The 15,792-nt window shown below is 33.8% G+C and overlaps 1 protein-coding gene across 1 annotated transcript; it reads right to left on the reverse strand.

Moving 5' to 3' along the window:
* Positions 1-440: 440 nt before the first annotated feature.
* geminin (geminin DNA replication inhibitor) lies at positions 441-13,204 on the reverse strand. The gene is made up of 5 exons (XM_089095975.1): positions 13,186-13,204; positions 10,216-10,332; positions 5,305-5,453; positions 2,671-2,864; positions 441-548 (listed from the first exon to the last, which is right to left on the reverse strand). The coding sequence occupies exons 2-5, from the start codon at positions 10,323-10,325 to the stop codon at positions 441-443; spliced, it is 561 nt and encodes a 186-aa protein (XP_088952101.1). The 5' UTR covers positions 10,326-10,332; positions 13,186-13,204.
* Positions 13,205-15,792: the final 2,588 nt, after the last annotated feature.

The following is a 15,792-nucleotide window of genomic DNA, read 5'->3' on the forward strand; positions in this document are numbered from 1 at the left end:
CATTTTCCGTTTATAGCTGACATGCACCCCCAGGTGTTCTTTGTTGCTGGTCAATTTTTTCTAAGCTTGATAATCTGGTTCTATTTGGTCTGAATTTTCGGTATATCGTTTCTTCTTTTTGCAATTTCAGTCCAAGAAGCAATTTTCCTGATTGACGATAGTGACCTCAGTGCTCTGGAGGAACGTGAAGATGAAGTATCAGCTCCGTCATGGAGTACTCCGTTTGCTGTAATGGATGCAGAACACACATCAGATACTCAGGAAGGAGGGCAAGAGCCTGTTCTTGAATCTTCAATCATCGCTGACTTCAACGTTTTTTTTATGATGGATAGGAAGATCTACAAGCCTATAGCACCCAAGATGAGCCAAATACCGATACAGGAGCAACAAGGACGAGTAAAGAACGCCACCCTTTGAACAAATGGACGCTATCGTCTTTGTTAAACGATACCTTCGAATATTCGCCAACGAGCTCTAAATATACCTCTGCGCCAAGAAGTGAATAGAAACTGTATCAGTAGTTCCTCGACTATTTTCCTGACAATATTCTGACAAAAGACATTTGCACTGAATTATCACTGTCGAAAAAAAAAACACAACAAATCTCTCCTATGTTGACTTCTGAACGGAAAGTGTTTTTTGGTTTGTCTATCATTATGAATAATCTAAAATTGCCAAGGATTCATATGTACTGGAGCCAAAAGTTTAAAGTTCCTGTGATTTGTGGAAAAAATGTCTCGCAACCGATTTTTTCGGACTCAAAAAATCTCATGTTCCTCGTGTACGATGACGTGCAACCATAAGAAAACTGACCAACCGTCTATGGAAAGTCAGGCCCCTACAGGGCGCTGTTCGCCAACATTGATTGAGCCTAGAAAGGGAACTGTTTTTAGCATCGACAATTAGATCATCCCGTTTGCTCGAAGAAGTAGTCTCAAACAGTACTTTCCAAGTAAACCCATAGCCCCTTAGACTAAGGAACTTCGTGTTGCCTGGAGCTTGGGGTTTGGTTTATGATTTCAGGATATGCGAGGAACGTTGGTGTACTGCAACTCACGCAGAATGTGAGCGAAGGCTCGTGCTTTTATTTTTACTGGTGCTTTATTTTGACTGCCAGGAGAGTTCTCAGATTGAAAGGTAAATGCAACGGGTACGATACTGAAGAATCAACTAGAAGGTGCCGCAGTGAAAATTGAGAAGCAGCTAAAGGGCCTGGGAAGAGGCACTTCATTCAGCTTCGTGAGGGAGGACAAGGCTCTTGTGATTACACAGTGGCTTGATAATAAACCAATGTTTCTTGTATCAAATTGCCATGCAAAAGGAAACTCAAATATCAGTACAGAGATGTGAGAAGTCCCTTCGAGAATACGTAGATTTACCTAGCCTCCAGGTTGTTCGCAACTACAGTTAGCTAACAGAAGGAATACATCCATCTAACCAAATAATTAGTTATCATCGCTTCAACAGCCGTATCAAAGGAACAGCGCGTGTCTTGTTTCATTTTATTGATGTCGCTTTGCCAAATGCCAGGCTCCTTTAAAAAAAGGGTGTGATGAAATAACCTATTGTCCCTTTGGTTGAATATTCTACCCCCGCCTTAACAGGAACAAAGCTCTAATTCGTTTGACATCTTAATTTTCAAAAAAAAAAAAAAAAATCGTAGGAGAATTCCAAATTTTACCAAGATTAGTCAACAAGACTAATCCTTCGGTACTCCCGAGGATAGAGTGGTGATAGGTTAGAATACCATTTCAATGGCAAATTTTCGAACAAAATTGATTTTTTTTTTCACACTGTTCAAAACCATCCTTCATTTAAAATTTTGTATTTCCTTTCCCCCTTAACCGCCAGAGCTAGTTTTATTTTTGGACTGTACAGTCCCAGTAGAATCTGCATCCAAAGTTTGACCCCGAATATAAAGAGGGGGAAAAAGAAAGTGATTACTTATCTTGAATATTTTACTTCAGTTCGTCATTGAAAAAAGCTGATACATATCTTTAGTTATTATTTGGCCAGCTGTTTCGACATTTCTGATATTACAAATTAAGCTAAAATGATTTTAATGTCTTAAATTAACAATTTAAACCAAGTACCACAACAGAAATTATTCTCTTTCTATATTACTTAACAAAAACAAACAAATAAAGCGACATCCTGGACTTATGAGGCTCAATGATACAAAACGCTTCATTCCGAATTATATTCAAGTTGAAATGAATAGTGAAAAAAGAAAACAAAATTAGCGAATTAAAAGCGCACGTACAATGCGATATTCTTCATGTTTCTAATGTGCTGCCTTTAAACTGTAAGTATAAAAGGACTATTACTTTATTTCCATGGAGAATCACTAGTCTTCTCAAAATGCTGAAGATGAAAAGTAATCTTTGAAGGACTTCAGGATGCTTTCGGAGAGTAGTGATGTCGAGAGAAACAGAGACAGGGAGAGAGGGGGGATAGAGACAGAGAAAGAGAAAGAGATAGAAAGAAAAAGAGAGAGGGAGAGAGAGAAACCCTTATATGGGTTAAAAACAAACCAAGTCAATATTAAACAAGAGAACTAGTTACCTCTAAAGCTGCTTATAGTCTTCTGCAACTATCTCAAAAGGAGAGAGAACCCTTATATTGGGTAAAAACAAACCAAATCAATATTAAACCAGAAAATTTTCTTACCTCTAAAAGCTTCTTATAGTCTTCTGCAACCCTCTCAAAAGGCCTCAAAATAACTAGTTCTTCTTCAGCTACCTTTAAGTCGTCTCGCAACTGACGGATAATATTATGCAAGTTCATGTTTTCTTCTAAGGTTTTCTCGAGAGCAACCCGGCGCTGCTCGGCAAGTAATACGTAATATTCTGGCGGTGTTGACTCTGAAATAGAATTGTATAAATACAGCAAACCTGTTTTTAAATTGACACAGCTTTATTTTATTCATTTTTTTTTGAAAACCCACCTTTTTGATATACGTTTTCCTCCTGTTCAGATTCTTCTAGACAAGATAGCTAAAATGAAATTGTTTATATTTAAGTTTCATGGTTTGAAGAACAATCTGAAATTAAAGAAAAAAAAGTTTTTTCAAGTGAAAACAAGGAGCAACATTAAAACTTAAAACAAACAGAAATCATTTTGTTTGTGAGGGGGTCTGTCCCTCCTCACACCCTTGGTCCATTACTCTAAATCTTACACCATAACGAACATTTTACCATATTGTATTTTTTAATATTTTATGCTGCTTTGAATATACTCCGTATTCCAGTTAAACGGCTTTGGTGCTTGAGCGGTCGTTCTTAAGGAATTGAGACAAACAGCAAAACTTAATAAATTGGGACTAAAAGAAAAAAAAATTAGCCTGAAGAGCGAAAGGTTGAGGAAAGGGCAGCCCCCCTTATGTACAGCATAATTTTTGCTTGTTTCAAGTTCTAATGTTGCTCCTTACTTTCAGTTGAAAAAACTTGCAGGGCGTTTTGTGTTAATATGCCAAAGCACTAAATGGAAATAATTATCAATGTTAATAACAAATAAAAGAGATCTAATTAAAACAGCAAATAAAAGAGATCTTAGGGGATATATCTCAAGAACTCCAACAGCAGTCTTGTGAACAATCGATGAAGAATCCTCAGCCAAATATAAAAACAAATAAGAAGACGATCTTCAAGATAAAAAGAAAATTTCTGGTTTCCTCGAGTTCCACAATCTATCTAAGTAATTCTTAAGCATCCTTAACTCACAACCAATTACTAATCTTTAATTTGAAATATAAATGCGTAACGTTATACAATGGGAACGTGAGGTCATGCGAGTATTTATGATATGTTGACACATTTTTGTAAGTGTACCCTATTTTGTCTCATGGCTTGGAGATCGAGTTGAAACTTCTCTGAAAGTTTTTTTTAGGGGGGACTTAAATTTTACGTTGGGCGAAGGGGAGAAAATACTTTTACTCTGGTGCTCGAAAAAAAGTAATCCCAAGAGTTTTTTCTCTTTCTTATGCCTCGTATCGGATATGCCTTGAAGCTAGGTTTATATTATTGACACCCTGAATATTTACCATTTCAAGGTTAAAAAATCCTGCTTAGGTAGGTACGTGGCTCTTTTAAGCAGCAAAAATCATCTCATAAATAATTCTCAAGCTTAGGTTTATATTATTGACACCCTCAATATTTACCATTTCAAGGTTAAAAAATCCTGCTTAGGTAGGTACGTGGCTCTTTTAAGCAGCATAAATCATCTCATAAATAATTCTCAAGCTTAGGTTTATATAATTGACACCCTGAATGTCTACCATTTCAAGGTTAAAAAATCCTGCTTAGGTAGGTACATGGCTCTTTTAAGCAGCAAAAATCATCTCATAAATAATTCTCAAGCTTAGGTTTATACAATTGACACCCTGAATATTTACCATTTCAAGGTTAAAAACTCCTGCTTAGGTAGGTACGTGGTTCTTTTAAGCAGCAAAAATCATCTCATAAATAATTCTCAAGCTTAGAAGGGGCGATTTTTCAGCCACAAATATCTCAATATTGCTATGTTTAACTACTCCATAGAGAGAAAGAATGGCCCTCGTCCTTCTTTGAGGAGGCAAGGTAAGCAAATTGAAAACGATCCAACCGGCTATCCACAGGAGGAAAGTCACCCATTTGCTAGAATTGACATGCCGGACACCGTTATTTATGTCTAAAATTCGCTTTATTAGGCAAAGCTCGGTGCCCTGGTATTGTTACGTAAACCAACCCGTTTTGCGCCTTTCGTTTTCACTTATATTCATAGGTTCTCGAGAAAAAAAAAATTATTTTCTACTTTTTGATTAATTTTGAAAACGAATTAAATTCTTTTTATTTCCTTATTTATTAGTTCTGATCTAAGCTCCTCTCCTTTAGGGTAGGACCTGGGTTACTACCTACAGGTCAGAAGCTAAATGTAGAGAAAACCAAAATCAATTGCTACTTACTGTATTAGTTCAATGAAGCAATTCAAACCAATTAGTCTTACCAATTTGAGGAAATAAATTGCACACTGACATCAATTTGGATAGAGATCGCAATAGTTGATAACTTAATTGTACCAATACAGACAAACAACTTAGTCTATTTGTATAGCCCGAACACCTATACAATCGGATTTTATATTCAAATTAAGCCCACATACAATTCCTACCTCCTTAATTTGCAAAAAAAAGAAAAAAGGTAAAATAAATATGGTACCGAAAACTAAATGAAAACACAAAATGATGACATACTGAATAAGACATTTTTTGAAGACTACGAATGATTTAGATGACTAAAATTTTAACAAAAATTAAATATAACATACCAGAGGTCATTGTTTCAGCTAAATCCAAGACCATTACATGTTCTGTTTGAGTACCTTCTGATTTGACATCATTCTGGTTATTCTTCTGTTTTCCAATCTTCTTTTTAGTTGGGATGCCATCCTCACAAACTCTGATATTCTTACTTGTCCTAAAAAACGAAGTATGGTTAAGCAAAAGTAGAGTAAACGCTATAGATAGTACATTAACTTTGCAGAAAACAACTCAGAATATTGCTGTAATGTGCAGCTACGTTCTCTAGGCCTCATAATTAGAAGAACTGAACATGTCTCTGACAAGGCGAACTCCATGGGGAATATTGATGGTTTTCCAAGGCGGGGGCACAGAAGCAAAGACAAGCTCTTTTTTGCGAAAGAATCCTTTGGGCCAAGCTGAGGGGATGGGAAATCAGACCCTTCGTTTAAGTATTCCTGTTATCTTTGAGGTTTTAGGCGCAAGAAGCATACATAATTTTATCATCTTATCTTTAATTTACTATATTTACTTAGGCATCACCTAAATAAAAAGCGAACAAAACGAACGAAAATCACTACAAACAAGAGTTTGGCCCCTTTCCCTAACTGTAAAGTCTAAAGCATACTGCGTCATTTACGTTTTATTGAAAACTACATGTGTCAACAGTCTTTGGAGAGAAGTAATAAATTTAAACTGAATATTTCATTCATAATGACACTAATTACTCAGAGCGCAGCAGTTTAAGATACTATTGATCATTATCAAGTATAAAATGAATTAGTTGTAATATAATTCGCTTTCAATAAAGCGCAAACGACGCAGTAGCAAACCTCTTGTTTGTAGTGATTTTTGCTCGCTTTAAGTTTGATTTGCATATTCAATTTAAGTTTTACTTGTTTTAAGATTTATTTATTCATATATGTTAGTACCTGTTGTATGTTTGTATGTCATGATTGTTTATTTAGTTTCTGTTCGTTTTGGTTTCATTTAATCTTTAATAGTATTTTCTGGCCATTTCGAGTTTGAATTATTCTAGGAATTTATTTCTGCAGGTCTGAAGTTCAATATGGCTCTTTACAAACTTTGAAAAACTCCATTTTTGGAGAGCTTTTTTTAAATTAATTTCCGTTCGTTTTTTATTGCCAAAGTTACAAGTTTTTCAAGATTCCCCATTTCAATATCAATTTTTTTTCAACATCAAAGTTTCAGCAAAGTATCAAAAAATCAAACGATGTTTTTTCAACATCCGAGTTTCAAAGTTCAACATTCCCTGAAGTAGTCGCAATTAGATGAAGTAGCAGTTGCGAACTGTCACAGTCACAGTTGTAAATTGTTGCAGTTCAAGTAGTCACAACCAGTCTCATTTGCAGCCACAATAGTAGCAAGAGTAGTAGTGATCCTGAAAGTTTCAAGTTAATACCTTTACCTGTTCCTAAGACATTGCAGATAGGCCTTTTGATAACTTGAATACATATTGTTTCTTTTGATTTAGCTCAATATTCTCCAAGGTTTCATCTTAATGCCCTTAGGCTGTTCAGATACACCCAGGATCAAATATTTCCCCTTTTCCCAATGATAAATCCTGCATGTAAACAATGAGCCAATTGCAAACAATGATTGCAAAAAAAAAAATTTAAACAATTGGCAAAATTTTCTTAGTTTGCCAATGGGCAAACTAAGCAAAGGTTGGTCCCATGGTAATGTTATGTAAAGCCAAGTCCGTTTTGCGCCCTTCACTTTCATTTATATTCATAGTTTCTAGAAAAAAATTTCTACTTTTCAGTCCATTTTGAAAACAAGTTTATTTTTTATTTATTTATTATTTCTGATCTGAGCTCTTCTCCTTTAAGCGTAGAACCCGTGTTTCTAACCATGTATCAGAAGATAACTCTAGAGAAAACTAACATCAGATGCTACTCACTGTATTATTTAAATGAAATAATTCAAACCAATTAGTCCTGCCACTTTGAGGAAGTAAACTTCGCACCGACACCCATCTGGATAGAAATCGCAATAGTTGATAACTAAACTGTACAAATACATAATACTTATTAAAGTTCAATGTATTACTGACACAAATAATACCACGAACTCAAAATGTTAGCTTTGGAAATTTCTGCATTATACGAACCAACATTTGGAAGTAGTCTTTCTACAGCATGTGGTACCCAGACAATTAAAATTTAAAGTTTGTGCAATTTAATAAGCCTACTGTTTGAGGTAGCCTTTTGTTCCTCTAAATTGATCTTTCTGTTGGAGGACAGATTTCATTTAGGAAATGTCAATATACGGAAAGAACCATATCTTTCTAAAACACTTTAATATACTCTTGACTTTGAGCAATATTGACACAAGTTTTATTATTAGAGGCAGAGTAAAATAGTAATAAAATTGAAGTAAAAAAAACGATAAGATATAATATTGAACTGAGTAATCGAAGGTTTTAGCTGAAACCTTAGAATGTTTCAAATCTAAGAAGACTTTATGCTAGAAAGACTATATCTTCATCTTTACTTTCTCTCTGCGTTTGAGCACACAGTACTGAAACTTATCCCTTTTTTTATAAATGAAGACGCTCAGTTTAAAATTGTCACTTTCGTAACAGCAATTTTGGTAAGACTGTTTACAGGATTTTTAGTAAAATCAGACATAAAATAGAAAAAAAAGCACAGAAACTAGTATAGATAAAATATATTGCAGGTGTATTGTAGCCCTACAGGTAGTAGTCAACTCTCTTTCAAAATTTCAGACCAAATATTGATAATTTAATCTTAAATATTTTAATGCTGTGGGTAAAGAATTTTTCTTTTTATAAAAAAAAAGAAAAAAAAAAAAAAGAAAAAAGAACTGAATTCTATTTTACAATAAAGGTTGTCACTGTTATTAAGCATCGGTACTGTTTCCTTTTTTCAAAAAAACAGAAACGAAAAAAAAAGATGGAAAAAAAACTAAAAGAAATAGAAACGGGTCCGTCAAAAACAGGAGACCTGCTTTCTGTTGCCTCTTCAAAAGACCACAAACAACTAGATATGCTCTGAAGAATCAACCATTCCTGCTCGGACAGTTCCAGTTCTCTGATCTTAATATCTCAAATATTAGGGTCATATAATTTCTGAAGGGCAGACTTTCTTTGGAGGGAGGATCTAATCCTCCCTCCAGAGTTCCCTCCAATGGTTTGTGTGCTATTCCAGCGAACTTTCATGTCATGAGGTACATGACCACTCAGTCCTATGTCTTTACAAAGCTCTTCAAATATGTCATGTTGGACATTCGATTTTTTCAGTAGGTTCAGGGTTTTGCGCAACTTCTGCAGCGCAGCATTTATTGAAACTGACACTATGTCTCTAGTGCTGCCTCCAGAGTCAAATGTAGTTTCGGCCCACTCGTAACACGCACTTACTTCTTCCAATTCATCAGTCATATATTTCATATGCGGTGTTAGAAAGCGTAATATGCAACTCTGGACGGCCCATTGTCCACTTACTTGTTTGGGGTGGTGCACAGTTACTTCCAGGTACCCCCCTACTGTGTAGGACGAACAGTCAAAGGTCAACAATACTTTTTTTTGCTCTCTTATATCTGCTTTCACAAACTTATTTTTCTCTGCTTGAAATACGTGTCTCTTGACTGTATGAGTAGATCGAGGGAGCAGACTATCGGTCAAAGTTTTAACAAGTCCAGGCATACCACCATTGTCAAATAACTCATTTCCTTGAGATATTGCCAGAACTTCTTTGGATCTTGTACAGTTCTTCCAACTTCTCATTTTCAGAAAAGCGAATCCTTTTCTGTATGAAGAACAGCAATTTTAGGATTCCTCATTAAATTATTTGTTTCACGTGGTACTGGCAATGGAGAAACAGATACTTTCATTTTTTCAACATTCTCAAGATGATTGATGAAATTTGTTGTTTTTCCGAGGGACTGACGCATGAGCGGGTACAAATGGAAGATAGAAAATCGATTTTTAGAATGGCTTTTGTGTTTCAAGGCTTTTCTTTAATAAAAAATATTCGAAAAGAGTGTAAGAATTTAAAAAAAGGTGCCTAAATAAATCCATTTTTTGTCTTCTTATTGATACCTAGTTACGCATCAATTACTCAGAAGAACACATATTTTTGGATGAGAGTGGTCTGGCAGCTTTACCATGAATTTTTGTTTTATGAATGTAGAAAAACTACTTAAGGAAGTTCAGCTCACTTCAGAACTAAGGTGGCTAACTATTTCTGATCACCTGAGTTTATTCGCAACAATTCAAGTTCAAGCTTACATTTAACCTTTTGCTTCTCTGGATCATTTATTCCATGTTATTCAAGACCACACTTGACTTGTTTCTTTTCTTTTTCTGTTATTCAGATACTCCAGCCTTTCGCTGTCAGATAGCAGCACAAAAGTTCGCTGACTTATCTGCTAGACAATAGTGCAAACGCAAGTGTTCCGTAAAATGAAAAGTAAAAAAAAAAAAAAAAAAAAAAAAAAAAAAAAAAAAACAGAAACGGAAAAAAAACAGTTTAAAAAAAAGAACAGATACAGAAACATGTCCGACAGGAAGAGATGACCTGTTTTTTTTTTTGTTTTTTTTTTGAAAAATGAAAACAGAGACAAGTTAGATAAAAACAAAAACAGAAATAAAATCATAAACAGTGCCGAGGCTTAATTGTTATAAAATAGAATTTCGCAATAGAAGTTTACTGGTTACTTTTGCTCCTATTACTATCTATCAATTTTTCCTGAATGATATTCTTTCTTAATATGCTACATTCTCTTGGAATGTAAAAACTATCTGGGATCTACCTTTAAATATAGTGATTTGATAGCTAGGTACTAGCATGGTCTTTTAAAGAACAGATTAGAGCCCATAGTATATTATTTTGTCACAAGTCATCTTGCCTTATTTCTAGTGATGCACAAGCAAACATTTATAACAGAAACATTACTTTTTTTTTGTATCTTCCTTTGGCAAATTTCTTCCAACAAGTCCTTTTTTGGCTTCAGCAGTTGGTTGGATGGTTTTCAGTTTCTTCCTTGGATCTATAACCGTGTTCATTGTTTGTCTGGAAATAGGAAGCTGGGCTCACAGGTTATTGAACTAAAACTAAAGACACTATATGCATTCATGTTGTCGAAAAGGTGTATCTACAGTTACTCAAGAGAGACTGAAGGCATTAAGTATAAAACTACAGGGAATAATGGAGGGATGTTGAATAAAATCAAAAGACACTATATGCATCCAAGCTGTCAAGAAGGCTCATCAACAGTATATCAACAATGGCTAAGTATATTAGGCTGAAACTTTCAGGGCATATTGAACTAAGTGAAAAATATATCTAGATACTTTCAGTATATATATATATATATATATATATATATATATATATATATATATATATATATATATATATATATATATATATATATATATATATATATGACACAAATGTTATGACACAAATTGTTATGTCTTTATGGGGATGTTAGGACAGCTTTTATGCCTTTTTAAAAACCTGGAAGTATATAGTTTGTTTTGAATTATCTTACCACACCTTGATATTTTCATATATATATATATATATATATATATATATATATATATATATATATATATATATATATATATATATATATATATATATATATATATATATATATATATATATATATATATATATATATATATATATATATATATATATATATATATATATATATATATATATATATATATATATATATATATATATATATATATATATATATATATATATATATATATATATATATATATATATATATATATATATATATATATATATATATATATATATATATATATATATATATATATATGAAAATATCAAGGTGTGGTAAGATAATTCAAAACAAACTATATACTTCCAGGTTTTTAAAAAGGCATAAAAGCTGTCCTAACATCCCCATAAAGACATAACAATTTGTGTCATAACAGGATATTAAAGAAATCCTTTTTATTGCATCATATTCCAATTAATTTTTGTTATATTTTTAATGAATTGTATCAGGGCTGGTCATAATTTAACTGAGTCGCAACCTTCTCCCCCCATCTAAAGCCTGGGTTTTATAGAAAAGTTTGCTGATTTAGTTGATCTTGTGTTTTGCTTTTGTTCATTAATTTATAATGTCTATCTGAGAATAAGATAACAAACTCAGTGCAAAATGCTAGATGAGAGGCTTTTTGCTATGATGGCAATCAGTTTAAAGGCATTTTCTGATGATGAATCATGTTCTTAAAATGAGATGAAGAAATTTCATGCTTTGTTCCAATCATCAATGGAACAAAGACGTTCATAGAACTGAATTGTTTAATTAAAACTGTAGTACAGTAAACTTTATAAAACCAGCCCCTGAAAGGACAAAACCAACAATTAAATTAAAAAATACCCATTTCAAGTATACAGTAGTTCACAATCTACTATGAGCTCACAAACCCAATTGTCAGTAGAACAACATTTTCATTATCTGGATTATGAGCAGAACAGCAAGTTTTCAATCCAGTTGGCAATTTTACAATTTGGTCAGTCAGTAGAAAAGGCCCAAGTTGGGGAATGAGACTAGATGAGAGGTTTTTGCCATCTTGGAATATAATCGCATTAGGAGAATGAAACTGTCATAAATGAATTGGGAGTCTATATATGCCCAGGAAGTTGTTTCCAGGATCCAACCACAACTCCTATCCTATTTCTAAGGGCTATAAAATTGAATAGAAGACAGACATGTCTTAACCTTGGAAAAGAATTGTAAAAAATATTTTGATTGTAAACTACTTTTCTTTGACTCAAGGTTTAGAAATACAATTCCAATGATTTAAGTAGAATGTTAAGCTAAATTAGAATTATAAAGAGAAAACACTAAATTAAAAAACACAATTTCCCCAATTCTCTAAGACCTTATAAATTGGGACTGGTAGAATTCTAGATGAGGATATTTTTGCTATCTTGAGAAGTAGTTGAGTTGGGTGAATGAAAATTTCAAAAATGTTTCCAGAGCCTAAACCATGCCTCAGAATTTAGCTTTGCTAAATCCTGAGGTATTACAAAGTTGTAAATTATCCCATTTTCTAAGGATTACAAAATTGTATAGAATAGATATATACATTGCTTAGTCTTGGATGAAATACATTTTCCTTGATTTTGGTTTGTGTTGGCTTTTCTTTGACTTTTTTATTTTGAAAACAAAATTCAAAAGTTATTAGTAGGATTTTAAGCCATACAAGATTTTTTTTTTAATTTAAGACACATTTTCCCATTTTCCCATTTTTTTTTTTTTAATTTAAGACATATTTTCCCAAAACCTCTAGGAAAGTAAATTTTGACTCAGTGAACTTTTGAGACTCAAAACACTTTCACTGTGTCTTGTGTGCTATAGCCCCATTCCTGAAAGTTTGCCAAAGTACATCAAAAGTTGATACCCTTTAAGAGGGGATAAATACTTCACAAGACCTTCCCAGGCAGAGTTAAGGCTTTGGAGACATTCCTGAAAGTTTTATTCCCTTAACTCAAGAACTTTCTATGGTAGAAAAAAGCTCTTGTCTAGAATTTCTCCTTCTTTGTTCTTAGGCAATGTGATTTGTGTTGTATAAGCAACCTTAATTACCTTAAGAGGGTTCAATACTAGAACTGTTTGGGTTTACTGTTAATATTGGCAGTTATTTATATATAACACATAAATAACAAAAGGGTATCACTGTTTTTGCAGCCTAGTAGCCTTAACCATATCTGGCCTTATTAGAGCTCAGATGCAAGTGCACTGGTAGAGACAATTCTGCAGGAACAGTGTTTGATGGGGAATCAAAATGTACTAGGCCATTCTTCTGCTCTATCAACATGGAAAATTATCAAAAATGAGTCAAGTAACACCTCAAAATGAGTTACTTGAGTTGGAATGTTTTCAATCCACCCAGCCTAGCTAAGGTCTTGGGAGCTGCAGGTACTCAAGGATAATATTGCTGCTTTGGTAAAACATGTAAGGCAATTTCAGATTGTCATTACAGCTTGAATTGCTATCTTCTTTATCAACTTGAAAATCATCTAGACCTTGGAATAATTTTGATCTTTGCAGTATGAATTGTGTTACTTGACCTGGAATATTTTCAATCCATCCAGTCTGGCTAAGGTCTTGGGAGCTGCAGGTATCAAGGATAATATTGTCCCTCTGGTAAAATCTGCAAGGCAATTTAAGATTGTCATTAGAGCTTGAATTAGTATCAGCACAATCAACTTGAAAATCATCTAGAACCCAGAATAAATTTGATTTTCCTAGTATAAAAGGAGTTTCTTCATTTGGAATATTTTCAATGTGCCCAGACTAGCCAGACTTGGCTTGAATCTGCTGATCCAGATTTGAATCAGTTGCAGTTGCCATAATTTGTCATAGTCACAAATAGTGGCAACTACAAGTATTCACAGTGTTAAGTAGTTACAATTGCAAGCAGTCACAGTCCCAGTTGTAAGTAGTCCTTGGTGTATTCTCATGTCAATGGGTTCCTATGGAACACATAGAAGAAGGGTACTAAATAGTGTGGCCTGAGAAAGTTACAGGTAGAGAATTAAACCAAATAGCAAGAGGTGTTGTCCTTATGGTTGAAAGACTTCTGTCATCCTATTCTGATGTTTCTGAGATTATCATTTGGTCGGGTTTATGTGTGCCACAGAACCGAAATTCAATCATGAGCTTTGTTATGCAGTGCATACTTTGTAAATACTCTAGACTGTTGAAAGTAACAATGAAATACTGTGATCCAGGTCACTTGTGTATACAGGAAGTTGATACAGCTCACAGTATTGTTGGAAGAAGCTTCAAGCATTCCAGGGTATGTTCGCTACTGGATGTGGTGAAGCAGCTCAAAAAAGTTAGCAGAAAGTACCTGTACATCAATATTCAAATGAACAAAGTAGGCCTACTGGTTTTTCAGAAAGTCTCTCCCAGAAGCATTTTTCTTCCTTTATCTTCATTTTCCTTTGCTATATCATCTTGATTTATGCACTGGTCACCTCAAGATCTATAGGTACACTAATGTTCCATTTTTCAAAGATATATAACTCCAATTTACAGATTGCCACTCAAAAAGAGTTGGTTACAAACTTTCGTTTTCTGACAAATCAGTCTTTAAAAAACCTTTGCTGTAGAAGCTTAACTTAAAACAAGGAAATACACTTCTTCAACAGAAGTGGTTGAGTTTCTCATGGCCCCAAAACTGTTGAATCTCAAACCTGTTATTCTTTGGAAGAGCCAAAGGCTGCATTCCAGGTTCAATAAAAAGGAAATAACAGTTACAAACTTTTATGTTTCAGTTCATGTCTTGTAGTAGCTGGAACAACAGAAAAGTAACTTTGGATTTACTTTTTTGGTAACTTTTACTAAAAATATTTAACAAGCATCTCTAGCAAAGTAACTGTGCATCATTATCATCATTGCTATTAATATCAGTTTGAAACACATTGAAAGCATTATCAGACTAAATTACACTGAAAGAGCAATGAATACAATTGAAACTCACAAAGATTATACCTTTACAAACCTAATAAGCAGTAGTCACTTCAGAACAATTCCAGGTTGATGTCACTTCAAGTAACTTCTATAGTTAAAGTAAAGTTACTATGGTTTGCAACCTGGAATATAGAATTTAGATATTTATCAGTCTACAGGCTTGTCTCCTCTAAGTGTGGAATACTACTGGTGTATTTTGCAAGTATTTGTCACAACCACCCACTCACTGCAGCCCCTAACCACCCCTCCCCCCCCCCCAAAAAAAAAGATGAGAAGGGGGAAAGGCAATCAGTAAAGATTTAATTACCCTGCTTTGTTTCTTTTACCAAGTAATATAATTTCTAAAGTTGGTTTATGACCAAACTAGCAGCTTTAAACTAGATTTTCATTATTTTTTCTATATACCACACATTCTTCATTCTAATTAAAATCAGCTACACAAGAACCAATTCTTTTAATTGTGTTTTTCATGAAATTTTCAAAAGAGCAGATACAACCTTTTTGCTATTGCATAGCAAGTAGGCTTCTAAACTAGGATATAATGTGGATAGTTGTAATAGGTTGATGATGGAGACTGAGATGGTCAGGATGAGAGTTGATGTCATTCTAACATACAAATTAATAAAAGCCAACACTCTCCAAGCATTGTTTCCTGTTGTTGGTCCTAATTTAAGAACCATAGGTCATTGGCTTAAACTGGTAAGGCAACTTACCCTAGCCAGTCAGCAATCCATTCAAGTGTGTAATTACACTCAAGATTAAAGTATGTGCCTGGGATTAAGCTCTACTGTTAATTATTAGAAAATTAAAAATGTTTGGTGGTGTATATGGCTAAAACAATCAGGCTAATGGTATACATATTAGGAAAAGAAAACTTAGAACAATTCACCTGTAATGCAATCCAATTTCAAGGAGGTAAAGCCTAGGGTAAGATACACAGTATCAAGACAGCTAGTCACTACTTCATTAGTTAAATCACTGGAAATTTCTCT

The sequence above is a fragment of the Artemia sp. Qi Xiang Cuo genome, chromosome 10 (genome assembly GCF_049724085.1).
Source record: "Artemia sp. Qi Xiang Cuo chromosome 10, ASM4972408v1, whole genome shotgun sequence".
In the NCBI taxonomy this organism is placed as follows: Eukaryota; Metazoa; Arthropoda; class Branchiopoda; order Anostraca; family Artemiidae; genus Artemia; species Artemia sp. Qi Xiang Cuo.